This window comes from Malaclemys terrapin, chromosome 1 (assembly GCF_027887155.1).
Source record: "Malaclemys terrapin pileata isolate rMalTer1 chromosome 1, rMalTer1.hap1, whole genome shotgun sequence".
Taxonomy (NCBI): Eukaryota; Metazoa; Chordata; order Testudines; family Emydidae; genus Malaclemys; species Malaclemys terrapin.
The window spans coordinates 206,513,268-206,533,304 of NC_071505.1; the positions used below are offsets into that span (position 1 = coordinate 206,513,268).

Here is a 20,037-nt window from a genome sequence, read left to right on the forward strand (position 1 = left end):
CAGTGAGGCCACTGTCCAGTGCTGGCCATAAGACCACTCTTGTACATTGGACAGAGGCACTGAGAAAGCATCCTTCGAGCATAGTTGTCTCCAGCTCCTGGACTGCTGGAGGCAGAGTTAAAGATTCTAGCAGTGAACAAGGCAGACATGAGGAGTGTAAGAGAAAACATTCTCACAGGGACAAATGTGAGAAATCTCCCGTAAGACCTTGTCTAAGAAGAGGACTTCTTCCCTGACCCATTCTAAGTTGTGCAAGACTCCATGTCCTGGTACGGGTCTGTCAGGAGATAAGAAGGAACGGAGTACCAGTTCCTTGGCACTGAGAGGCAAGAATGCCCCAGGACCTCTGTCTGGAGAAGTGTTGGGACCATCCTCTGCACTGGTGAGGCAAAGGAGCAAGGACTAAGAACCACCATCTGCCCTAGACCATCAAGAGACAGGAAGCCCAAATATGGAGGTCAGGTATACTATTCTGGAGGACACCAAATCACCAGTGCTGTTGGATCTAGTCCCAGTGCCATCTGTTCAACAGTCACCTGTACCGTCTACCAGCTGAGGCATAGTAAGACCACTTCTGGTACCAGTAGCTCTGCCCAATGATACAGAGGCCTCGTACTCCTCTGATGAATCTGAGAGTAGTGGGAGAGCTTCACTGGCCTTATCAAATCAAGCAGTGGTTCTCAACCCGCAACCAAATCATCACACAGCTGTGGCTCATGTGATATCCTCAGGGCCATACAGGCAGTGTATATATATTGTGTGGATGCTGCCCACATAACACACTGCTGCATATGTGACCCACAACAGTAAATAGGTTAAGAACCATTGCAATAGAGGCTCTAAGATTGTGGGCACCTTCCCACACCCACAGCGGAGACTGCCTGGCTCAGGACTAGTGGTACCCTTCTCACTGGGAACCACCCCATTACTCCTATAATCCCTCTCATTGGCCTTTTGGACCCCCTAGAATCCATATATAAAACTTTCCAATTACAGACTTACAGAACTGGATCCTCAGCACATATCCTCATGTAGGGAAGAACCTCTGTCCACCCGGGAATACTCTGAGGAAGAGGATCAAACTGACCAATCAGATCAAAAAGCCCCTGGAGGGTTCTAATGGTCTTCACCAGATGAGTCGGCCACACCACCCTTACCATCACCAATGGACAACTGTAGACTATTCCAGACTTCCTAAGGAGAATCACAGATATGCACCAGATCCCCCTGGAATATGTATAGGATACTCCGCACAAGTTACTAGACATCCTCCAGAGCCCATGTCCCTAGTAAGACAACCTTGCCAGTCAATGATTCCATCTTAGAACCAACCAAGGTGGACTGACATATTCTGGCCACCTGAGTTCCTGCTCTGAAAAGAATGGAAAAGGAATATTTGTACCATCTACAGGGGCTGAATCCTTATTCTCACACCCCACTCCAAACTCTTTGTTGGTGCAGGCTGTCACTGAAAGGAACAAGCAAAACCCATCCCAGTTTTACATCCACAGGTAAGGAGACCAAACTCCTAGGACTCTTTGGCAGAAAGAATTTCACTTCCATTAGTTTACAGTTCAGTATAGCAAACTAACAGGCTTTAGTGGCAAAGTGTGATTTTATTCATTATAATAAGTTCTCTGATTTTGTCAAAAAGCTGCCTCAAGAACTGCAGTTCCAAGCAATCCTTGAGAAAGGTAAATTGCTACCTAAGTCTGCCCTCCAGGCCCAATAGATGCAGCGGATACAGCCTCCCACTCAGTGGCAACATCTATAATGATGAGATGGGCTTTGTGGCTCCAATCCTCCGGATTTCCCAAGTAAGTCCAATCAACCATGGAGGATCTGCCCTTTGAGGGAAATAAGCTATTCAGAAAAAAAATGGACAAATCATTACATACCCTCAAGGACTCGAGAGCAACTCTCCACTCTCTGTGAATTTATACTGCGGAACCATGAAGAAAATATCCTAAGCCTCAGTCTTACCATTGGCAGTGCTCCACTCATCAACCTTCTACCACCAGGGGCCTTATGACCCTCTCCTGAAAACATCAGAAACTACAGCACAGAAAACAGAAGGTTCCTCCTTTATTCTCCTCACAGCCCCAGCCTCCCACCAAGCAGCTCTCTTGGTGGCACCTCTGAGAGCCACAAACCAGTCCTTCCAGCAAGTCTACCTGATTCAGAATTATCCACCCCTTTTGGTGGTCATATAGCTCACTTTTCCTTGGCACGGTGCCCTATAACATCAGACAGATGGGTTCTGGAAGTAATCACCATTGGATATACAATAGAGTTCATTCATGTCAGTCCCTCCTCCCAAACCCCCTTCCTTGACCCTCCTAAGGGACCCCTCTCATGAGAGAATACTCAGACAGGAAGTAGACTTCCTGCTCCTACTGAGAGATTTAGAGCTGGTTTCACCCCAGCCCAAGGGGAAAAGGTTTTTATTCAAGATATTTCCTCATCCCCAAGAAGAAAAAAGGCTGGAGGCCCATACTAAATCTCAAACAGCTGAATGTCTTCATCCATTGCTTGAGGTTCAGAGTTACCACCTTGGCCTCTATAATCCCCTCACTAGACCAAGGCGACTGGTTCACAGCTCTCAATTTGAAGGATACTTATTTCCACATGCACATGCTGCCTGCGAGTAGGAGGTTTCTGCATTTTACCATTGGTCTACACCATTATTAATACAGAGTGCTGCTCTTTGACCTCTCAACAGCACCAAGAGTATTCATGAATGTATTATCAGTAGTGGCAGCACATCTGCACCATGACAGTTCATCAGTGTTCCCCTACCTGGACAACTGGATGCTCACAAGATAGTCATATCAAGAAGTTCAATGGCAACTCTCTCCTTGCTCCTACTCGTCCAAGCATTAGGTCTCCAAATGAACACAGAAAACTCTATTTCGGCTCCCATGCAGACTACAGATTTGATTGGAGCACCCCTGTATTCAGTCCCAGCCAGAGCATACCTACTTTCAAATCAGTTCCAAGTTATGATGGATTTCATCACTCAGTCCCCAGACAGTAGTAAGGTCCTGTCTCATCCTCCTAGACCATGTGGCCTCATGGGCATATTTGATGCCCTTTGCAAGTCTTCATCTTCAATGTCTACATGCATGGAGGCAGCCAGTCTACACCAAGCAAGCACAGTCTGGTCTTGCTCCCTCACCGAGTCTTGACCTGGTGGGAAAACGTAGAGATAATGTGCATAGGGGTTCCTTTGTTCATTCCCTCTCACCCACCCACAAATATAATGATTCCAGAAACCTCTCTGATAGGTTTGGGAGCCCATCTAAAGGAACATATAGCATAAAGTACTTGGACCTTGCATAATACCAGATTACACACAAACACATTAAAACTGTGTGGAGTACTTGAGGCTTGCAAATGGTTCCTGCCATTTATCTGGAACCTTCACATTCAAGTCATGTTGAACCACATGATAACAGGTAATTCTATTGACAAGCAGGAAAGAGCACTATCCATCCTTTTATGCATAGAGGCTGTACATTTGTGGAATTGGTGCATCTGCCACTAGGTCACCCTCTGAGAGTGTACCTTGAAGGGGTGTGGAATACTTTGGCATATAGTTTCAGCAGACATTTCTCCAGAGACCATGAGTGGGAACTATGGGACTTAGTGGTACAGAGCATCTTTCAACAATGTGGGGGAGTGGGGGGGTGGCATGTCCTGTCGTAGGTTCTCCTTAGATCTCAGGAGAACAAGAAATGCCTGGTCTACTGCTTCAAAGCCACAGCTCCGGAGGGGACTCATTTCTAGTCCAATGGTCAGAAACACTAATGTACACATTTCTACCCATCCCTCTCTTACCACAAATCCTAAGGAAGATCAAGACAAAGTGATGGTGATCCTCATCGCTCCCATGTGGCTGGTTCACAAGCATTCTCTAGATGGTCAACAAGTGCCTGTACATCAGCATTCAGCTCCTATCAGATGTCTTAACCTGGGACAAAGGCAAGGTCTCCATTCCAACCCAGCCTCTTTCATCTGATAATGTTGGTATTTGGATGGGCAAAGAACTTACAGAGATCATGATCAGTGTCTGTAGATTCTATCATTAGCAGTAGCAGGAAAGGGTCTACAATGAAATACTATACAGCAAAGTTGAAGAGATTCGCTATATGGTTGTGACAAATGTACCATGCATGTCCACACCCTACATATTATTGTAATAGTCTTTGTACAAAGTATGTCTTGTAAGATATCATTTGAAAACTAATAATTTGCTGGTCAATATTGTCCTGATGAAATATGTGACATTGTATGTAGAGTTATAAGATTCCACTGTGTGATATTATTAACACACGTTCCAATCTGAGGTTGGCAAACAGGTCTGTCTCAATCAAAGGATTGTGTGCTCTGCTTAATTTGCATTTAAGCAGTAAACAGAATCATCAAGCAGGAAGGGGAGACAAAGGAAGCTCAAACTAGTGAGAAAAAAGCAGCAGGGAAAATCCTTCCATATAGACCAGGGGTCAGCAATGTTTGGCACGTGGCTCGCCAGGGTAAGCACCCTGGCAGGCTGGGCCAGTTTATGTACCTGCTGACACGGCAGATTCGGCCGATCGCGGCCCCCACTGGCCGCAGTTCGCCATCCCGGGCCAATGGGGGCAGCGGGAAGCCGCGGCCAGCACATCCCTCGCCCGCCCCTCTTCCCGCTGCCCCTACTGGCCTGGGACAGCCAACCGCGGCCAGTGGGGGATGCGATCGGCCGAACCTGCCGCGTCAGCAGGTAAATAAACTGGTCCAGCCCGCCAGGGTGCTTACCGTGGCGAGCCTCGTGCCAAACATTGCCGACCCCTGATATACACCTTTTGTCTCCTGGTATGCAACTGGAAATGTTTTTAAAAAGGGGGACTGAAACTATAAAATGGAGGGGCAAATACCCCAAAATACCACCCTCTCTGCCTGCCTAGCGATTCTCTGTGCCTGAAGCAACAGAGGAAGCCTTCACTGAATTCTGGGAGAAGGGGTTCTGACCTAGTGGGTTTGGTCAGTAAGACTGCTGAAAGCATAGGGTGGGAACTTTGCTTGAATCTGATATAGTTAAAATTAGGCACCAGTGGTGTTTTAACTTTATAGTCTTGTAACCAGTTCTGATTTTTATGTCTCAGTACTTGTAGTCACTTAAAATCAATCTATTTGTAGTTAATAAACTTGTTTTATCTAATTAAGTGTGCCCAAATTGAAGTGTTTGGGAAACTCCATTTGGGTGGCAAGTTGTCTGCATATGATTTCTATTAAAGAAATAACAGATGTTATATAAACCTCTGTTGTCCATGAGAGGGCTGGGCAGCACAGAACATACATATCTGGGGGTAGATCTAAGATTGGGAGTGTACTGGGATCACCCTGCTATATAACCAAGGCTGGTAAAAGGCTAAGTGTGGCTTTCATGCTGAAGGCTGTGAGCAGTCCAGGCTGGAGGCTACAGCAGCAAAGCATTGTAAAAGGCACCCCAGATTAGAAGGCATGGGTGACACAGCTACTCATTGGTCTGGTTTTTACCTTGGCATGTCATAATGGTATCAATATTGTCAGTTACCTCCAGAGCATACTGAGATACCAGCTATACTGTTATATCTCTGCTCTCTGAAAACATTGGGGTTGTCCCTCAGCTCCTCACAAGTGCACTTGGCAACTATTAGCACCTTTTGCCCCCCTGGCGGATAACTATACAGTCTTTGCCTATCTGCGTACAGTGAAGTTTCTGAAGGATCTTGTCAGAACCATTCCTCCAGTGCCGAAACCAACCCTGATATGGGACCTCAATCAAGTCTTATCTGCATTTACAAATTCTCCATTTGAGCTTTTGGTCTCATATTCTTCCATTCATCTGTCTATGGAAGTTGCAATCACCTCAACCAGAAGAGTAGGGAGCTTGGGGGATCCTTATGGCCGATGCTCCGTATATAGTCTTCCGTAGGGATAAAATTTCTCGAAGGTTACATCCTAAATTCAACCTGAAGGTAATCTCAGAACTCAATCTGAACAAAGTCATCTATTTACCTGTCTTCTACCTGAAGCCTTGTGCCACCAGGGAAGCTCCACTTTCTGGATATCCAACAAGCCTTGGCCTTCTACCTACAGAGGATGAAACCCTTCAGGAAATCCCCCCGAACTTAATAGAGAAGACTCTCTTAGTGGATTATGGGCACATCCTGCTTAGCTATGATTTGACTGATAAACCCTATCCCACAAGCATAGGCGGCGAGTTATATGGGCCTGTGGTGGCCATGCTCCACCAATATTCAGGAATATGGGCCCGGCTCCGCCAATGTTTGGGCTTATATTTAATCAGAGCTGTCCCATCCATAGGATGAACTGGGACAACTGCCTTGGGGGCCCTGCACTTCAGGGGGACGTGGGGTCCAGGGCAGCTTGGAGGGCTAGCAGGGGGCCTAGTGCCAGCAGCAGGAGAATGGCAACATGGTACTCTGTGCATACATTTGTGGGTGTTAGGGTTGTGTCCTGGTACAGGCTTCTGCAGCAGCTGCTTCCTTCAGCAGAGCAGTCCTTCAGTCAGTGGTGCAGCAGAGTTTCTTGCACTCTTCTCCTCAATGAATGCTGCCTCTGAGTTTCCTCAAGTGGAATACACATAGGAACCATCACTTGAAGAAGAAAGACTGGTTACTTACCTTGTACAATAACTAGAGTACAAGATAACTGGAGAGGCAGTCAGTGCACGCTGCCCCTAATACCCTGGGTTCAGAGTACCAAGGAGGAGAAAGGCGCAGACCAACAAACACTGTTAACAAAATGTCTTCTGGTCTCAGGCACATGTAGCTCCTGTGCACCAAAAGTGGAATATATAGGGACCACACATTACAAAACTTGTTACTGTATGGGTAACTAGTCTTTTCCATGCCTCTCCTGAAAATTCATCCCTTTCCTCAAGACAAGTCCCCTTCACTTCTGTGTCCAATATAACACATCTTACTGAGTTCTTCACTTCAGTCAATTTGGAGAAGGGAAGGAATTTTCCCCTGGGTCAGATTGGCAGAGACCCTGGGGTTTTTTCACCTTCCTCTGCAGCATGGGGCACGGGTCACTTGCAGGTTTAAACTAGTGCAAATGGTGGATTCTCTGTAATTTTGAAGTCTTGAAATCATGATTTGAGGACTTCAGTAACACACCCAGAGGCTAGGGGGGGTCTATTACAGGATTGGGTGGGTGAGATTCTGTGGCCTACAATGTGCAGGAGATGAGACTATATGATCATAATGATCCTTTCTGACCTTAAAGTCTATGAGTTTCAACAGAATTTTAGCATATATCATCAGAAAAGAAGAATTTAAGCTAGTCATTTTATCCTTGATTAAAAGATTCTATATAATTTAAGATGGATAAAACCGTCTATCTAAATTTAATAGTGTTCTGTAGAAATTATTCATAGATCCTATAGAATTAAATTGAAAATGAAAGCCTTGCTTCAGATTTTTAATCATTCTGTAACAGAAATATATTCTCTTACAAATCTATAGAATATTAAAACATTACATTCAGTGAAGTTTTAGTTATCTATTAAATTCTTTAGGACATTTTCATAAAGGTGGGCTTAATTATGTAGTCCTTACGCAGGCAAAACTGCCATTGACTTCAGTGGCAGTTTTTCCCCAAGTAAGGAGTTCAGAATTGGGTCCTATGTTGGGTGTAGCAAGACAAACTCATACCTTTTTCTGTAAAGTAACACAACCTGTTGCTAACAATCAATACTCATTGCATTACTATACCTAGTGTACTTTTTGTCAACTGTACGCCTCTTTTTAAAGGAGATGTATTCCTCAGACAATTTAAAAAATACAGGTTTCAGAGTAGCAGCCGTGTTAGTCTGTATCAGCAAAAAGAACAGGAGTACTTGTGGCACCTTAGAGACTAACAAATTTATTTGAGTTCAAATAAATTTGTTAGTCTCTAAGGTGCCACAAGTACTCCTGTTCTTTTTTAAAAAATATAGTTTACTGAGTAAAATTATTTCCCATTGTAACTCAAATTACTTTAGTGGAGTTACAGCAGGGCTGAATTTGATCCACTGTACTTACTTTGTGCACTTCGATGTATTAGAAAAACCAAAAATACTACAAATACTGTCTGTTCCCAGTATGATGTCAATGTGTCTAGATATAATGTGACACACCAGTGTAATTTTCCAAGTATCTGAGTAGTTTCCAAGCGAAATAGATCCTCCCCTTGTATTCTTGTCAAGGAACAGATATTTGCTTGTATTGATCTTTCACTCTCCTTTTTGAAGGATAAGATACATTTTCCCATTTCAAAAGATAAATATAAGAATTGAGTTCTTTCCTCTCATGTAATCTGCTTCTCTTGGGATGGGAAGGCTGTCAGAAGGGAAAGATGGAAGACACGTCAATCAAACGGAGACAAATTCATTTTTATTGTTTTCTTGTTTCTTTGTCCCTCATCATCTCTGTTCTGCACAGCCATAATGAATTATAACCTCTAGTTCTAGAAACATCACACATTCTTACCTCCTGTTTTATCCTACTCTTGTTGGCTGTATTGCATCTAGAAGGTTAAGAGATTAGTTGATCACAGTATGTATTTGTTACATGAGGAACAGAACTTAGATGGTAGAGGACTCTTCAATCTAGCACACAAAGGTATAACAAGATCCAGTGGAATTTGATGCTAGATAAATTCAGATTAGAAATAGGGAGCAAGTTTTTAATGATGAAGATAATTAATCATTAAAACAATTTACCAAAGGTTGTGATGGATTCTCCCTTAAAGGAAATCTTTAAATCAAGATTGGATCTTTTTTTTCTAAAAGATATGCTGTAGTTCAAACTGGAATTAATTCAAAGTGCTGTGACCTGTGTAGTGCAGTATGTCAGATTAGATGATCACAATGGTCCCTTCTGGCCTTGTACTCTATGAAATTGAATTGTAAACTCTTTGAGGCAGGGATCATATCATATATTTTTAATACTCACCACAAAGCTCCTAACACATATAAATAATACTTACTGACTTCCAATTCAGTAATAGTTTAATTCTTCCCTTATTTTGTTTTCTCCGAAGGGGGTTTTGGTGTTTCTGTTGGAGGCTGAATGTTGCTGTCTCTATGGCCTTGTTGACATTAGAGAAATTTACTGTGCAAAAAAACTACATTCCCCCAAGCATGCTCTTAACATACTGCTTGTGCACACACAAAAATGTCCCAAACATTTTACATGCAATCTAAGTACTGTTTGAATTATACTTGTTTCCAACAGGAGTAGCACCAGTATAATCTGAACTGTTTTGCCAAGAATAATTCTAATGCCAGTGTGGATACAGATTAACTGAAACAGTTAAATATGTCTTTCCACTATTGTCCCATGATGCAGCTGTGGCCTTTTTTGAAATCTCCCATAGTACACTGCTTGTAGTAGCTATGCAAGGAACAGCAGGATAGGTACCCCTCAGGTATTACAAATGAAGCAGTTTAGAACAGCGCCAGTGTTACTGTTCGGCAAATCTCTTGCACGTTTTCTTAGCATGCTTCAGCACAGCTAGTGTGCATGCCCTGAACCATTTACATAGAATACAGCCAGCTCAAGTAGAAACTGTTTCATTTTCTATTCAAGTCCATATTTCCCTGCTTTGATTCCATCCTTTGTGTTGAGGAAGATTGGACATAATTCCTGTTGGAGCCCATCTGCGATGATTAATTACTCCTTCTTGGCCACACTGCTAAACACCACAGATCACTTCTCCTTCCACACTGCCTCCACAACACTTCCATTCCAGGAATTGAGAGACAACAGCTAGAAAACTAACCTACGTACCCAAGTGTCCCTCATGACAATGCAGAGAATTACTTGCTAGGCCAGCTCATCCATCTTTTCCCTTACTTTGAATGCAATCATATATTTGTAGATATTTTTTCAAGTTAAAGAGTTGATATGGCCACTGTTTGCTCCTGAATGAATCTGTAACCTTGTGGATCTGAAGCATACAAATCTCTTAGAGTGAGGCAGATAATATACAAAGAGTTCATTCAGTGTGTAGGCAGATAGGAATGTTAGTACCAGGCAGCTCTCTAAAGAATGTTATTTTGGCAGAAGCTGCCCTGTTAAAAATGAGGGAGGGAAATGAATTTGAAATGTAGCTGGCCAGCAATTACAAAGTGATAAGAAAAGCTGGCTGTTCAACATGAACTTCCAGTTGCATATTCTGGGTCCTTGCTATTCTCAGTCCCTCCTACAGCCATGGCCTTGACCAATGTTTTGATATAGTACAAAGTGCCTGTTTATTACTATTGACTGTTGAAGTCTGCACTCTGAAATGCATTCTGTCAACAGAATGTAAGTGAACTTGGTATTTTAAAGCTCTGCTATTGCAGTAGCTTAGTTTTCGTGGGATTTCCATGCAGCAGGACCAGTGTTGCAGTCCCCGATTCAAGTTGAAAATGTTACACAGGAAGACGTACCGTGTAAAGGTCAGATCCAGCTGTGATCCTGAGGGTTTTTTCCTCTTATTGACACATTTATACACATCAGCCTTGTTTGTTTGTCCCCTGTCAAAGCCTAGGGTTTTGTATGGAAAACCTCATTGTTTAATGCATACTCTCTTCATGCTAAGATGAAATGGGTGTATAGCATATTACTAGATATAAAGTTACCATTCAGGGGAGCAATTGCAATCTGTATTACTTATGATGTGTTTCACTCTTCTATGGGAAGTGATAGCCATTATGGTCCATCAGTCTATTTAGTCTTCATGATTTTATAAGGAATACATGTGTTCTTCTGTATTATCCCTCTAGGACCTCCAGACAGAGATTGAAGCTCATACTGACATCTTCCACAACCTGGATGAAAATGGACAGAAAATCCTGAGATCCTTGGAAGGCTCTGATGATGCAGCATTGTTGCAGAGACGGCTGGATAACATGAACTTCAGATGGAGTGAGCTTAGGAAAAAATCTCTAAACATTAGGTAGGAACCAAACACAAGAAAGTGCCTTCAATTAATCTGAGAGACAGAAAGGTACCTCTCTCTCAATACAAGGGCATAATTTGTTTCTGATGGTGCTATTCATTTTTTTATGTGATTCATGATATTTTGAATGTTGAATTACTTTCTAAGAATGATTAATTTACTTGGTACAGAAATGATTGTGGAGGATTAGGATTTGAGGAACATGATGAGGTTTATAATCACAGTTGTGTTCTTGAAAAAGAGAGTATTGTGCTTAAATAGTAACTCTCTCTAAATGCAGGCTTTTTACAGAGCTGGGTATGGCTTATCAATGTGACATAAAAGAGACGTTATTAAACAACATAATTATTATGCACTGCATTTGTGAGGCTCTTCTTTCCACTGCAAAACTAAGAATACATTTACAGATGAGAGTATATGTTATTTTAGGCTTCTTCTGTTAGATAAAGAGGAGGCAAAGTTGAAACTTAAAATCCAAGGGTAAAAACTGTCTCTGGGTTTCATGAGAAAACAAACTTCTTGCAAGGAAGTATACAATAAAGGGTGATGTTACAAAAGATCTAATGGAGATGCAAACCTCTAAGGATTTAGGATTTCTTTTCTGGAGAAACTGTCCAAGAATCTTCTCTTTATAAATATGCCTTTTACAGTAGAGAACCTGGCTCCAATGCACTCACTTTCAGTCACTCTTTCATTCGTTCATTTGTTGTATGATGGTGGTAGTTCAGAGGGCATCAAAAGGCAGAAGCATTTTCAAAGTAATGTATGAAATATTAGCTTTTGAAGCTCAAGCCCTGAGGGAGGTCAGTGTGTGTAATGACAAAAGCCATCTTCATAACATCAATCATTAAAAATAAATGAAAGATGTGAGGCTGAAAAGATATTGGTAGTTGAAGTAAAGAAAAGAAGACAGATTTCTTTTTTTTTTCCTGATGAGCAAAAGAAAAGGGATGTAACCATTCAAAGCATTATTTTGAGTTCTTTTTCTTCAGATGCCTTTTTACCCATGAACTTGCTGATATAAAAAGAGGTTTGAGAAAAGAAAAACAGCATGTTGGCCAAACACGGGCAATTTAATAGATGAGATTTTCTACATCCCAGCTACTGCTGTTCAATTATTGATGTGATTAATCAAGTCAAAAATAGTAACCCTAGTTTATCACAGTTGCTTTATACTCTTAAATTAAACATGTAAGGCAATGGGCTTACTTTCTCAAACGGTTGGTCATAATGAAGGATTCGGAATAGCTAAAACATGTAAGGTAAAAGAGCTAATGCTTTAGCTTTTAAACCACTGAGTTCAGATATGACTGACTAACAAATTGAAATTAGTTTGGTACTCAGTCTAGTCCCTAGGGATATTTCTTTGCATCACACGATTTGGTACTATTCCCCATGATTAACAGTATATACTATAGAGAAGTTTTGTAACAGAAGCTTGCCCTGCAGTGTACTGGAGGTATTAACCCAACCCGTCTGTTGCTGTCTTTTATTTGCACTAAAAATAGACACTAAAAGGTGATTATTATTTGTATTTAAGTTTTAGAAAACAGAAGGAGGAAACCATGGTTACTGAGCCAGCATCAGCCTATTCCATTTTGAGTTTCTGAACACATTACATTTTGTTTAAAGAAAGTATATGGTAGAAGGAACAATTTCAAGGGACATTAAGGAGAGGCAGAGTTTGATTTCCATTATTATGTACTTTTTCACTGTTCCACACTCCTGATCAAGTCTGCCTAAATCAGCAAGTTTTCCCAAGGTACTTTTCACCTGACTTTTTAAGTCCTTGATTTTAAGACCCCAGTCCAAAATTGACTTTATTTTGATCATCTGCTTTGTCCTTTGTTAGATACTTAAATATGTATATGTATTTAAAATAGTATATATATAAATACCTATTTAAAAAGAACATGGTACTAAATATGAATTTAAAATGTATATTTTTACTTTGGGAAAAAACCCACCAACCACCATCACCGGATGGGTCTGTTAACTTGGTGTCCCCAATAGAATTGGGGCAATCAAATTTGTACAGAATTAAAAGAATGGATTAGATTGATGTTGCACTATGTAGCTTAAATGCTGTACAGTTTGATCAAAAGATGAGCATTAGGCAGCAATTCATGGACTTGGATTGGGAAAAATTATGACTTACATTGTAATATCAGGGCAAAAATTCCATGAATGATTTCATTCAATTTAATGATTTTTTTTCTTAATTTGATGTTATAAGGACACTTATCCTTCATGTTTTACAAATTCAAAACAAGACAGTGGGTAAAACCTTCAAAAGCAGCTAAGTTACTTTAGAGACTGAGATATTTTTGAAACTAGGATTGAGGCTGTTAAGTCACTGAGGTGATTTTGAAAATTTTACTCTATAGCACTCCAGGCAAAGAGGAATGAAGTATTTATTCCACAACATAACCACCTTTTAGAATGTAAGCCATAACACGTAGGAGGCCATCCTCTTGATTGTTTTAGGAAAGCATATTTTGCTATAAAAGTGAGAGAAGGCAGGCTACCTGGAGGGGTCAAGAAAGCACACTAATCACTCAGGTGATGATGTAGTGTTCTTGAGCAGGGAGGGGCCTGCATGCTCCTGTGTGCTCTCCTCCCTCATAATGACAGTAGTTTTCAAAGTGGGGGTGGAATTGTGACCTCTTGCACAAGTTTATGAGTCAAAACAGCAAGACCTTGTTGCTCTACAAGCTTGGCTTTACAACTCTATTCTCTTTACTCTATGCTTTGCTGACCTGGTGTACAAGATCAGAAATTACTATAGGTGCAGTAGAGCATATTTTTAAAAATCACCTGTATCCACCAGTCCTTATCAAATCCAAATCAGGAGATCCTGAAAACCACAGGGAGTCCATGTGTGGCACTCTTCCTCACAGCTCCATTCCTTGTAGTGTATAGTGGCAGATTATTAATGACCAGACAATACAAATATTGAGTGAGATCAGAAAATGGGATGTAAAAGGTTCCCGGATAAGCAAAGTTGGAGGTTAAATAGAGGCAAAATAAACTTAAATTTCAAAGCTAATATACATCTTTTGGGGGGGCCGGGGGGATTTAGATTCAACATTTTCATACCTTAGCTGTTGTATTATATTGTTTGGATCTGAACTAATGCGATAAACTATTCAAAGCAGTGAAAACTCATTAGGGAGTTCTTCCTGCCAAAAATGATGCAATGGCAACATTAATAATGGCTTTATATGCATTCCAATGTGTAAGAGGGAAACAAATATTATGCAATACAAATAAATGCAGTGTAAACAATAAATTAATCAATACAGAGATGGTCTATTCCCAGTCTCATTCCTACAGTAGATCTGTTTATTGTAAGTAATTACTTGATATTATTAGGCTCAACATTAGGTTTGGCATATTAAGCACCAAGTACTGATAATGAGTAAGCAATAGAGAGGTGCTTCTTATGATGTTGATTTGACCAGGGTTATGCTTTCTCTTTTCTCCGGTGATGTATTTTATTTCTCTCACATCCTACCTTCAAATGGAGCAAACATTCTGTAGCATAAATCATTGATTTGTCTATTTATAAAATAATCTACTAAATTCAAGGTTTACCCTATAATGTTTGTGAGGAGGAGTAACTGCATGAGTCTATTGTGTGGTGGACTAGCTGCCACAGTGGAATAGGCAAGTCGTTCTGCTTCTCTGGAGATGAAAGTTCAATCTCTGATTTGAGGTCTCAAGTGAAGGATGAGTTGCTTGAGCATATTTAGCAAAAACAGCTGTCAAACTCTGTTCAAGAAAAAAACAGGTTTGGAATAGCAGGTGTGTTTCAGGTCAGGACTGAGGTACCTCACTCAAGCCAGTGCTGATGTAGCCAAATTCAAAACCCATGTAAGTGGGCAATGGAATAGTCCCTGTATCCCTAATTTTAATAGTCACTAAATTAATAACCACTGCCAAAAACCTTCAAGAGTGAGTGCGGGCTGTGTCGTGACCTTAACCAATGACATCTAACCTCACCCTGGAGTGTGACTTTTTCTATTATTGTCATTGTAAGTAAAACAATTATTTTCCCTACAGCTGATGCAATAATATATGCCTTGCAGATCCCATTTAGAAGCCAGTTCTGACCAGTGGAAGCGTCTACACCTCTCTCTTCAGGAACTCCTGGCATGGCTGCAGCTGAAGGATGATGAGTTAAAGCAACAAGCACCTATTGGTGGGGATCTTCCCACCATGCAGAAGCAGAATGATACACACAGGGTAAGATCTTTTTGAATGATCTTTCAAAGGGTATACATTGTGTATAGATCTAATTTTGGATGAGAATTAAAACCCTCTTTGTTGGAGAAAGGGTGGTGCCATTTAAAATATATTTTAGAGATAATAAAGACTGGAATTTTCAAAGGCACCTAATGCCCCTATGCACTTTCACAATCATAGCCTAAAGTGCAATTTAAAACTTTGTTATTAATAGTGCTACTACTAATGTTTTCCTGGGTACTCTGTATTTGCCCTAATTACTCCAACCATAATGCCTCTTACTATTCCTGCTGAAACCCACTCCCCTTTCCTAATGAGGCTCTGAGTACTTAGCACCGAAATAGGACCTTCAGATTGTAAATCCTCTAGGTAGTTTTGTTTAACTTTGTGTTAACCTGTATCAAAAGGAAAAACAAAAAAAGAATATAGGTTGGGCTTATTGTGCCACCTCTGACAGTTGGGTGCTTTCTGACATTCCTTTATCTGATACAAGTATGGATAGTACAATGACTCTGGGCAAAACAGATCCACTGTTACGTCATCACACAAAATGAATAAATAAATATATTTTTTTACACATTGCGTACATAATCAGTGTCGTTGGAGAAGGGAATGTTTAGCACCATTTAAATGTCATTCCCATACTCTTTTTGAAAAATACTGTGACAGGATGCTGAGCAGGAAGACTGCAAGATCATCACCCTGCCATGCCAGCCCCATTTAAGTGAATAAAGTGGAGCTGGCTGGAAAGAAGATGGCCCTAATTGGGGAATGAGAGCCAGCTGCCAGCCCAAATAGCCCAGGGCTATATAAGAAGTGAGGAAATGAGGGTGATGGGATGGAAGAGAGTGAGGGAGTGCAGGCAGGGAGGGAAAAAGCCCTTCCCTCCTGGGTTCAGACACAAGGAACCCAGAGCTGTGTACGCTGTATGGTGAGAAGGTGGTGGGAACACAAACTGGTAAATAAAAGCACCAGTGGTTTCAGAACCCAAGGGTCTTTGAGTGAGTTTATCTGAACTTAGCAGAGGCAGAAGCCAGGAGGGCCAGGTGCCCTCTGTTACAAGTACCACAGGATTTTTTGGAAACCTGGACAGCTACTAACAATGGCTAGAACAATCCTCATTTAATCAAGCAGGAAATAAATGATTCAGAAGATTGGTAATGGGATATGGCATCTTTCACTTCTAAGTCATGTATTGAAATGCAATCTAAATCTATAGGTACCAAAACATATTTCTTTTTAATGGTTGATCAGCATATGTGACAACAGTTGCTGATCTAAGTCCAAGAGGACAGTTATGCACATCCTAAAATTGTCATGACAATTGGGAGTCTCAGCAGAGAGACCAAGGATCAAATGGGCAAGGGCATGGCAAACTGTCCTCTTACTCCTAAAGTGAAGTCCGTTTGAGGAAGGTAGTGGCATGATATCACAATGTCATGGGGAAGCTTGCACTGCAGCTATCCAGCCTAAACCAGTATTGTGGTAAACAGGGCTATGAATCCAACACCTGCTATTAGCTTTAAAAAAAATCCCACAAGAAGTATTCACCCAAAGGATGACACCTCTTGCTGGGCTTAGAAAAGGTGTGCAAAAAATGCATTTATGAGTCGAGCAACATTCCTATATTGTTTTATATTAACCTTATTCTGTTAATTTCCATGCAAACAGCAAGGAGACACCTTTAGGCGTTTGCTAGGTGTCAGTTCATGTGTATTTCCTAACACATCTTTAGACCTACAAATGAGACAGTTCTGTACCTCAGACTTAATCACTAGTGACATATTAAGAGCTAAAACAAGTAACAGAGATAACCCCATTCAGTAATTACTTCATTATATTTGTGGGACATCTTAAGATGTTTTCAGCATAAGTTGCTGTAAATGATTGCAAGTACACAGCTTTTATTTTGACATATGTCCCCTTTGCAGTGTATTCTGAACAAAACGTAAAATCAAGGTTCTGACCACATGTGGCATGTTTGGTATCAGTATTAGAGAGGCGTTACTCCTTGGGGAACGGGCCAGTGTTCAGGTAAATGGAACCAGGTGACTGGCTATTTTGCACGAGTTTGAGGTCATAGGGTGGGGAGCCAGCACAGTGCTGGGGGGAAGGGAGGAAGTCTGGCAGTTTAGAGAAGGAGCTGGGTGAAGACTTCCAACAACACTAAATCCCAGTCTGCCTGCAGCCAGCTCCTTAAACCCTATCTGACCCTCACAATGACACTTGTCCTCCTTTGGTGACAGTTGCCACTCCATCCCTAATCCAAAAAGCACCAAGAGGCGGCTTCAGGTTCTTGCAACAAAAGCCAGGGACTTGGGACCTCCGGGGATAAAGCCTGGGGTAGTTCTATAATGAAGGTGCTGTAGGCTGCTGGTAAAAATGTGGTGGGGGCTTATTTTAAGGAGGCAAGGAAAAAAATTCTAGAGGTCAGGGACTCTTGTGTGGATGCAAAGAGGGGTCCCATGAGGTTTCCAGGATAAGTGTACTCATTCTTATAAGTTCAATGTGACCTCTAAAAAGCCAGTTTGAACAAATGCATTTCATGTTGAATCATTTATATTGTCAAACTTGGCCAACTGCAAGAGGGAGCATGTTCCAAAGTCAATGGCCCTCCACTGAAAATGTCCTGTTACCTACCCTCGGTAGTTCAACCCTTGTGACAGACTACAAATGCGTTCCAGCCAATCACAGCTGCTGTGGTAGGCTCAGAAGGGAGAGATTTAGGGCTTTATTGATAACCCTGAATAGCTTGAATCTCACCTAAAGTGAAAGGTGAACCCATGCAGACCATGCATGTGTTATGTGCTTACGTCAGACAGCCATATTTATACTAGACTTTGTTGTTATGACCCGCCCAAAATAAAGTGTATTGCTTCAGTCTGAATATGACAAATGCATGAATAATAGTGGTGAGATAAGCATAAGAAAGGCCACACCTCCCTGCAAGCAGAATATGATACAAGTTATTTCTGGTTACTGCTCACTCCTGGGAATCTAGGAGCAGTGAAACATCCAAAAAAGACACTGAACCAAGAAAATAGAGGCTAGACATAACAAATAGAGGAAACTTCACCAGTTCCTCAGAATGATTCTTCTTGCAGTACCTACCAGTGTCATCTGTCTTTTCTGGATTGAACTTAAAGTGGAAAATCCTGCCCTTGCAATTGGATTCCTGGAGATGGAACAAATGCATTTCTGCTATGCAGGGAGAAGGCACTTTGAAAAAGAGGCACACTCCCTGCAAAGCCTTATTATGAGAAAGTTGTCTGAGAAAGGGATGGGCCAGAGGATTCACTACTGAATGGACCCAGCTATCTCCTTCCTACCCTCTCTCAAGTAATGGAGCTATACAAGGTGCATGAGGGACTACTTGAGGCGTTTGGCTGAAGCAGCTTGCACAGAGCTGCTCTGCAATTTGCTGCTCAGCTATTCTATAGCCTGTGGTAAGTATTCCTTCCCCAATGCACAAATCCCAGCCAGACTGCTAAGGAGCCAGAAAACTTAAATAATGTAGATGTTACCATAGCTCCTTGCTGCTACCCTATCTCTGCCCCTTTCCCCAAAAGAGAAAGTGTGAGTTACCGCCAAACCTGGAAAGACAGTTATGAGAAAAGAAATGGTTCCTTGAGCAAGGGTTCCAGTACTTAACACCACATCTAAGTATTTAAAAACATTCACCGCCTTGTATACTTTTCAGTCGAATAAGGTATTCTTCACTGACCTAAAGTGTTTTAGAGTATCACAGTGTACTGACATGGTTTAAAAAACTGTCACATTCCATCTCAGAGGTGGTGACGTTTCGTAATGGATTAAGAGAACCTTGTGTGGTTTCCATATTAGTTTAAGTTTGTACAGTTTTTTGGGGTGATAGGTGCTACATAAACATAATTGTTCACAAATAGTTGCAAAGTGACATTACAGAACAACCCAGTCCTTCTTCCCTCCGCTCTTTATGTCCCCACAGCTACAGGTACACACATGCACATGGACACACAATTCTCTTGGTCACAATCCCTAGTCATTTCACAGTATCAAAGCAAGAACAGTTTAGTTACTTGTAGAAAGCTTCTTTTCTTTCTTTTCTTTTCTTTTTTCCCTCATGCAGTAGCACTTTTGTAGTTTAACATGATACCTGTCTAGTTATAGGCACTTGGGTTCCCAGTGGAAAAAAGAACAAAAGATAATCTTTGAAATTAGGTCACACTGTCGACTCTTCAAAGTCCTCTTGTGGAGAGGGAGGGAAGCAAGATCAGTAAAAAGCTCTGCCAGCTTCAAGTTGTCTTTGACAAATTCTGTATTGGCAGTTTTCTGTTTTGTTCTCTGCTGTATTTTTCCTGAATGGTATGGACCTTGTGTCACTCTACAGATTTCCTGGTCATGACAGCAGACATATATTATTGCCTTAATAATCATGGTGTCGTGGCTGGATAAAATACATTATGGTGAAATCATGCTAGCAATAAGTATGTGCACGCATGTGTTGTTCCTGATATGTCTTGACAAGCTACTTTCCCCTCCCCATTTCCTGAGCATTTTACTAGCCAGATCACTCTTTATATTATTGCCAAAGAAGTTTATGCAGTGATGTTTATTAAGAGTTAATAACAATTAATAGCAAGTTAATTAATACATTGAGGGGGCATCCCAGGGAAACCATGATAGCAGTGACTGTGTTGAAGCACAGTTGTTGCCTGAATACATTCAGTGGTAGTGTAGACATGACTATAACCTGCTTTTTTATTAATCTAGGTAGAGCTTAAAGAGGGCAAAAAAAAAAAAAAAAAAAAAAGATTTTATCCTGGAAAGCCA

At 41.3% G+C, this 20,037-nt stretch overlaps 1 protein-coding gene across 10 annotated transcripts in view; it reads left to right on the plus strand.

Moving 5' to 3' along the window:
• DMD (dystrophin) overlaps window positions 1–20,037 on the plus strand; it is a 2,004,766-nt gene that overhangs the window by 1,696,156 nt on the left and 288,573 nt on the right. For 9 of the 10 annotated variants that reach the window (XM_054005916.1, XM_054005912.1, XM_054005914.1 and 6 more), the window contains 2 exons: window positions 10,802–10,974; window positions 15,069–15,225. In XM_054005916.1, the coding sequence (XP_053861891.1) occupies window positions 10,802–10,974; window positions 15,069–15,225 (330 nt within the window). Of the gene's footprint in view, window positions 1–10,300; window positions 10,475–10,801; window positions 10,975–15,068; window positions 15,226–20,037 lie in introns of those variants that run through there. The other variant, XM_054005919.1, reaches the window with a different exon arrangement.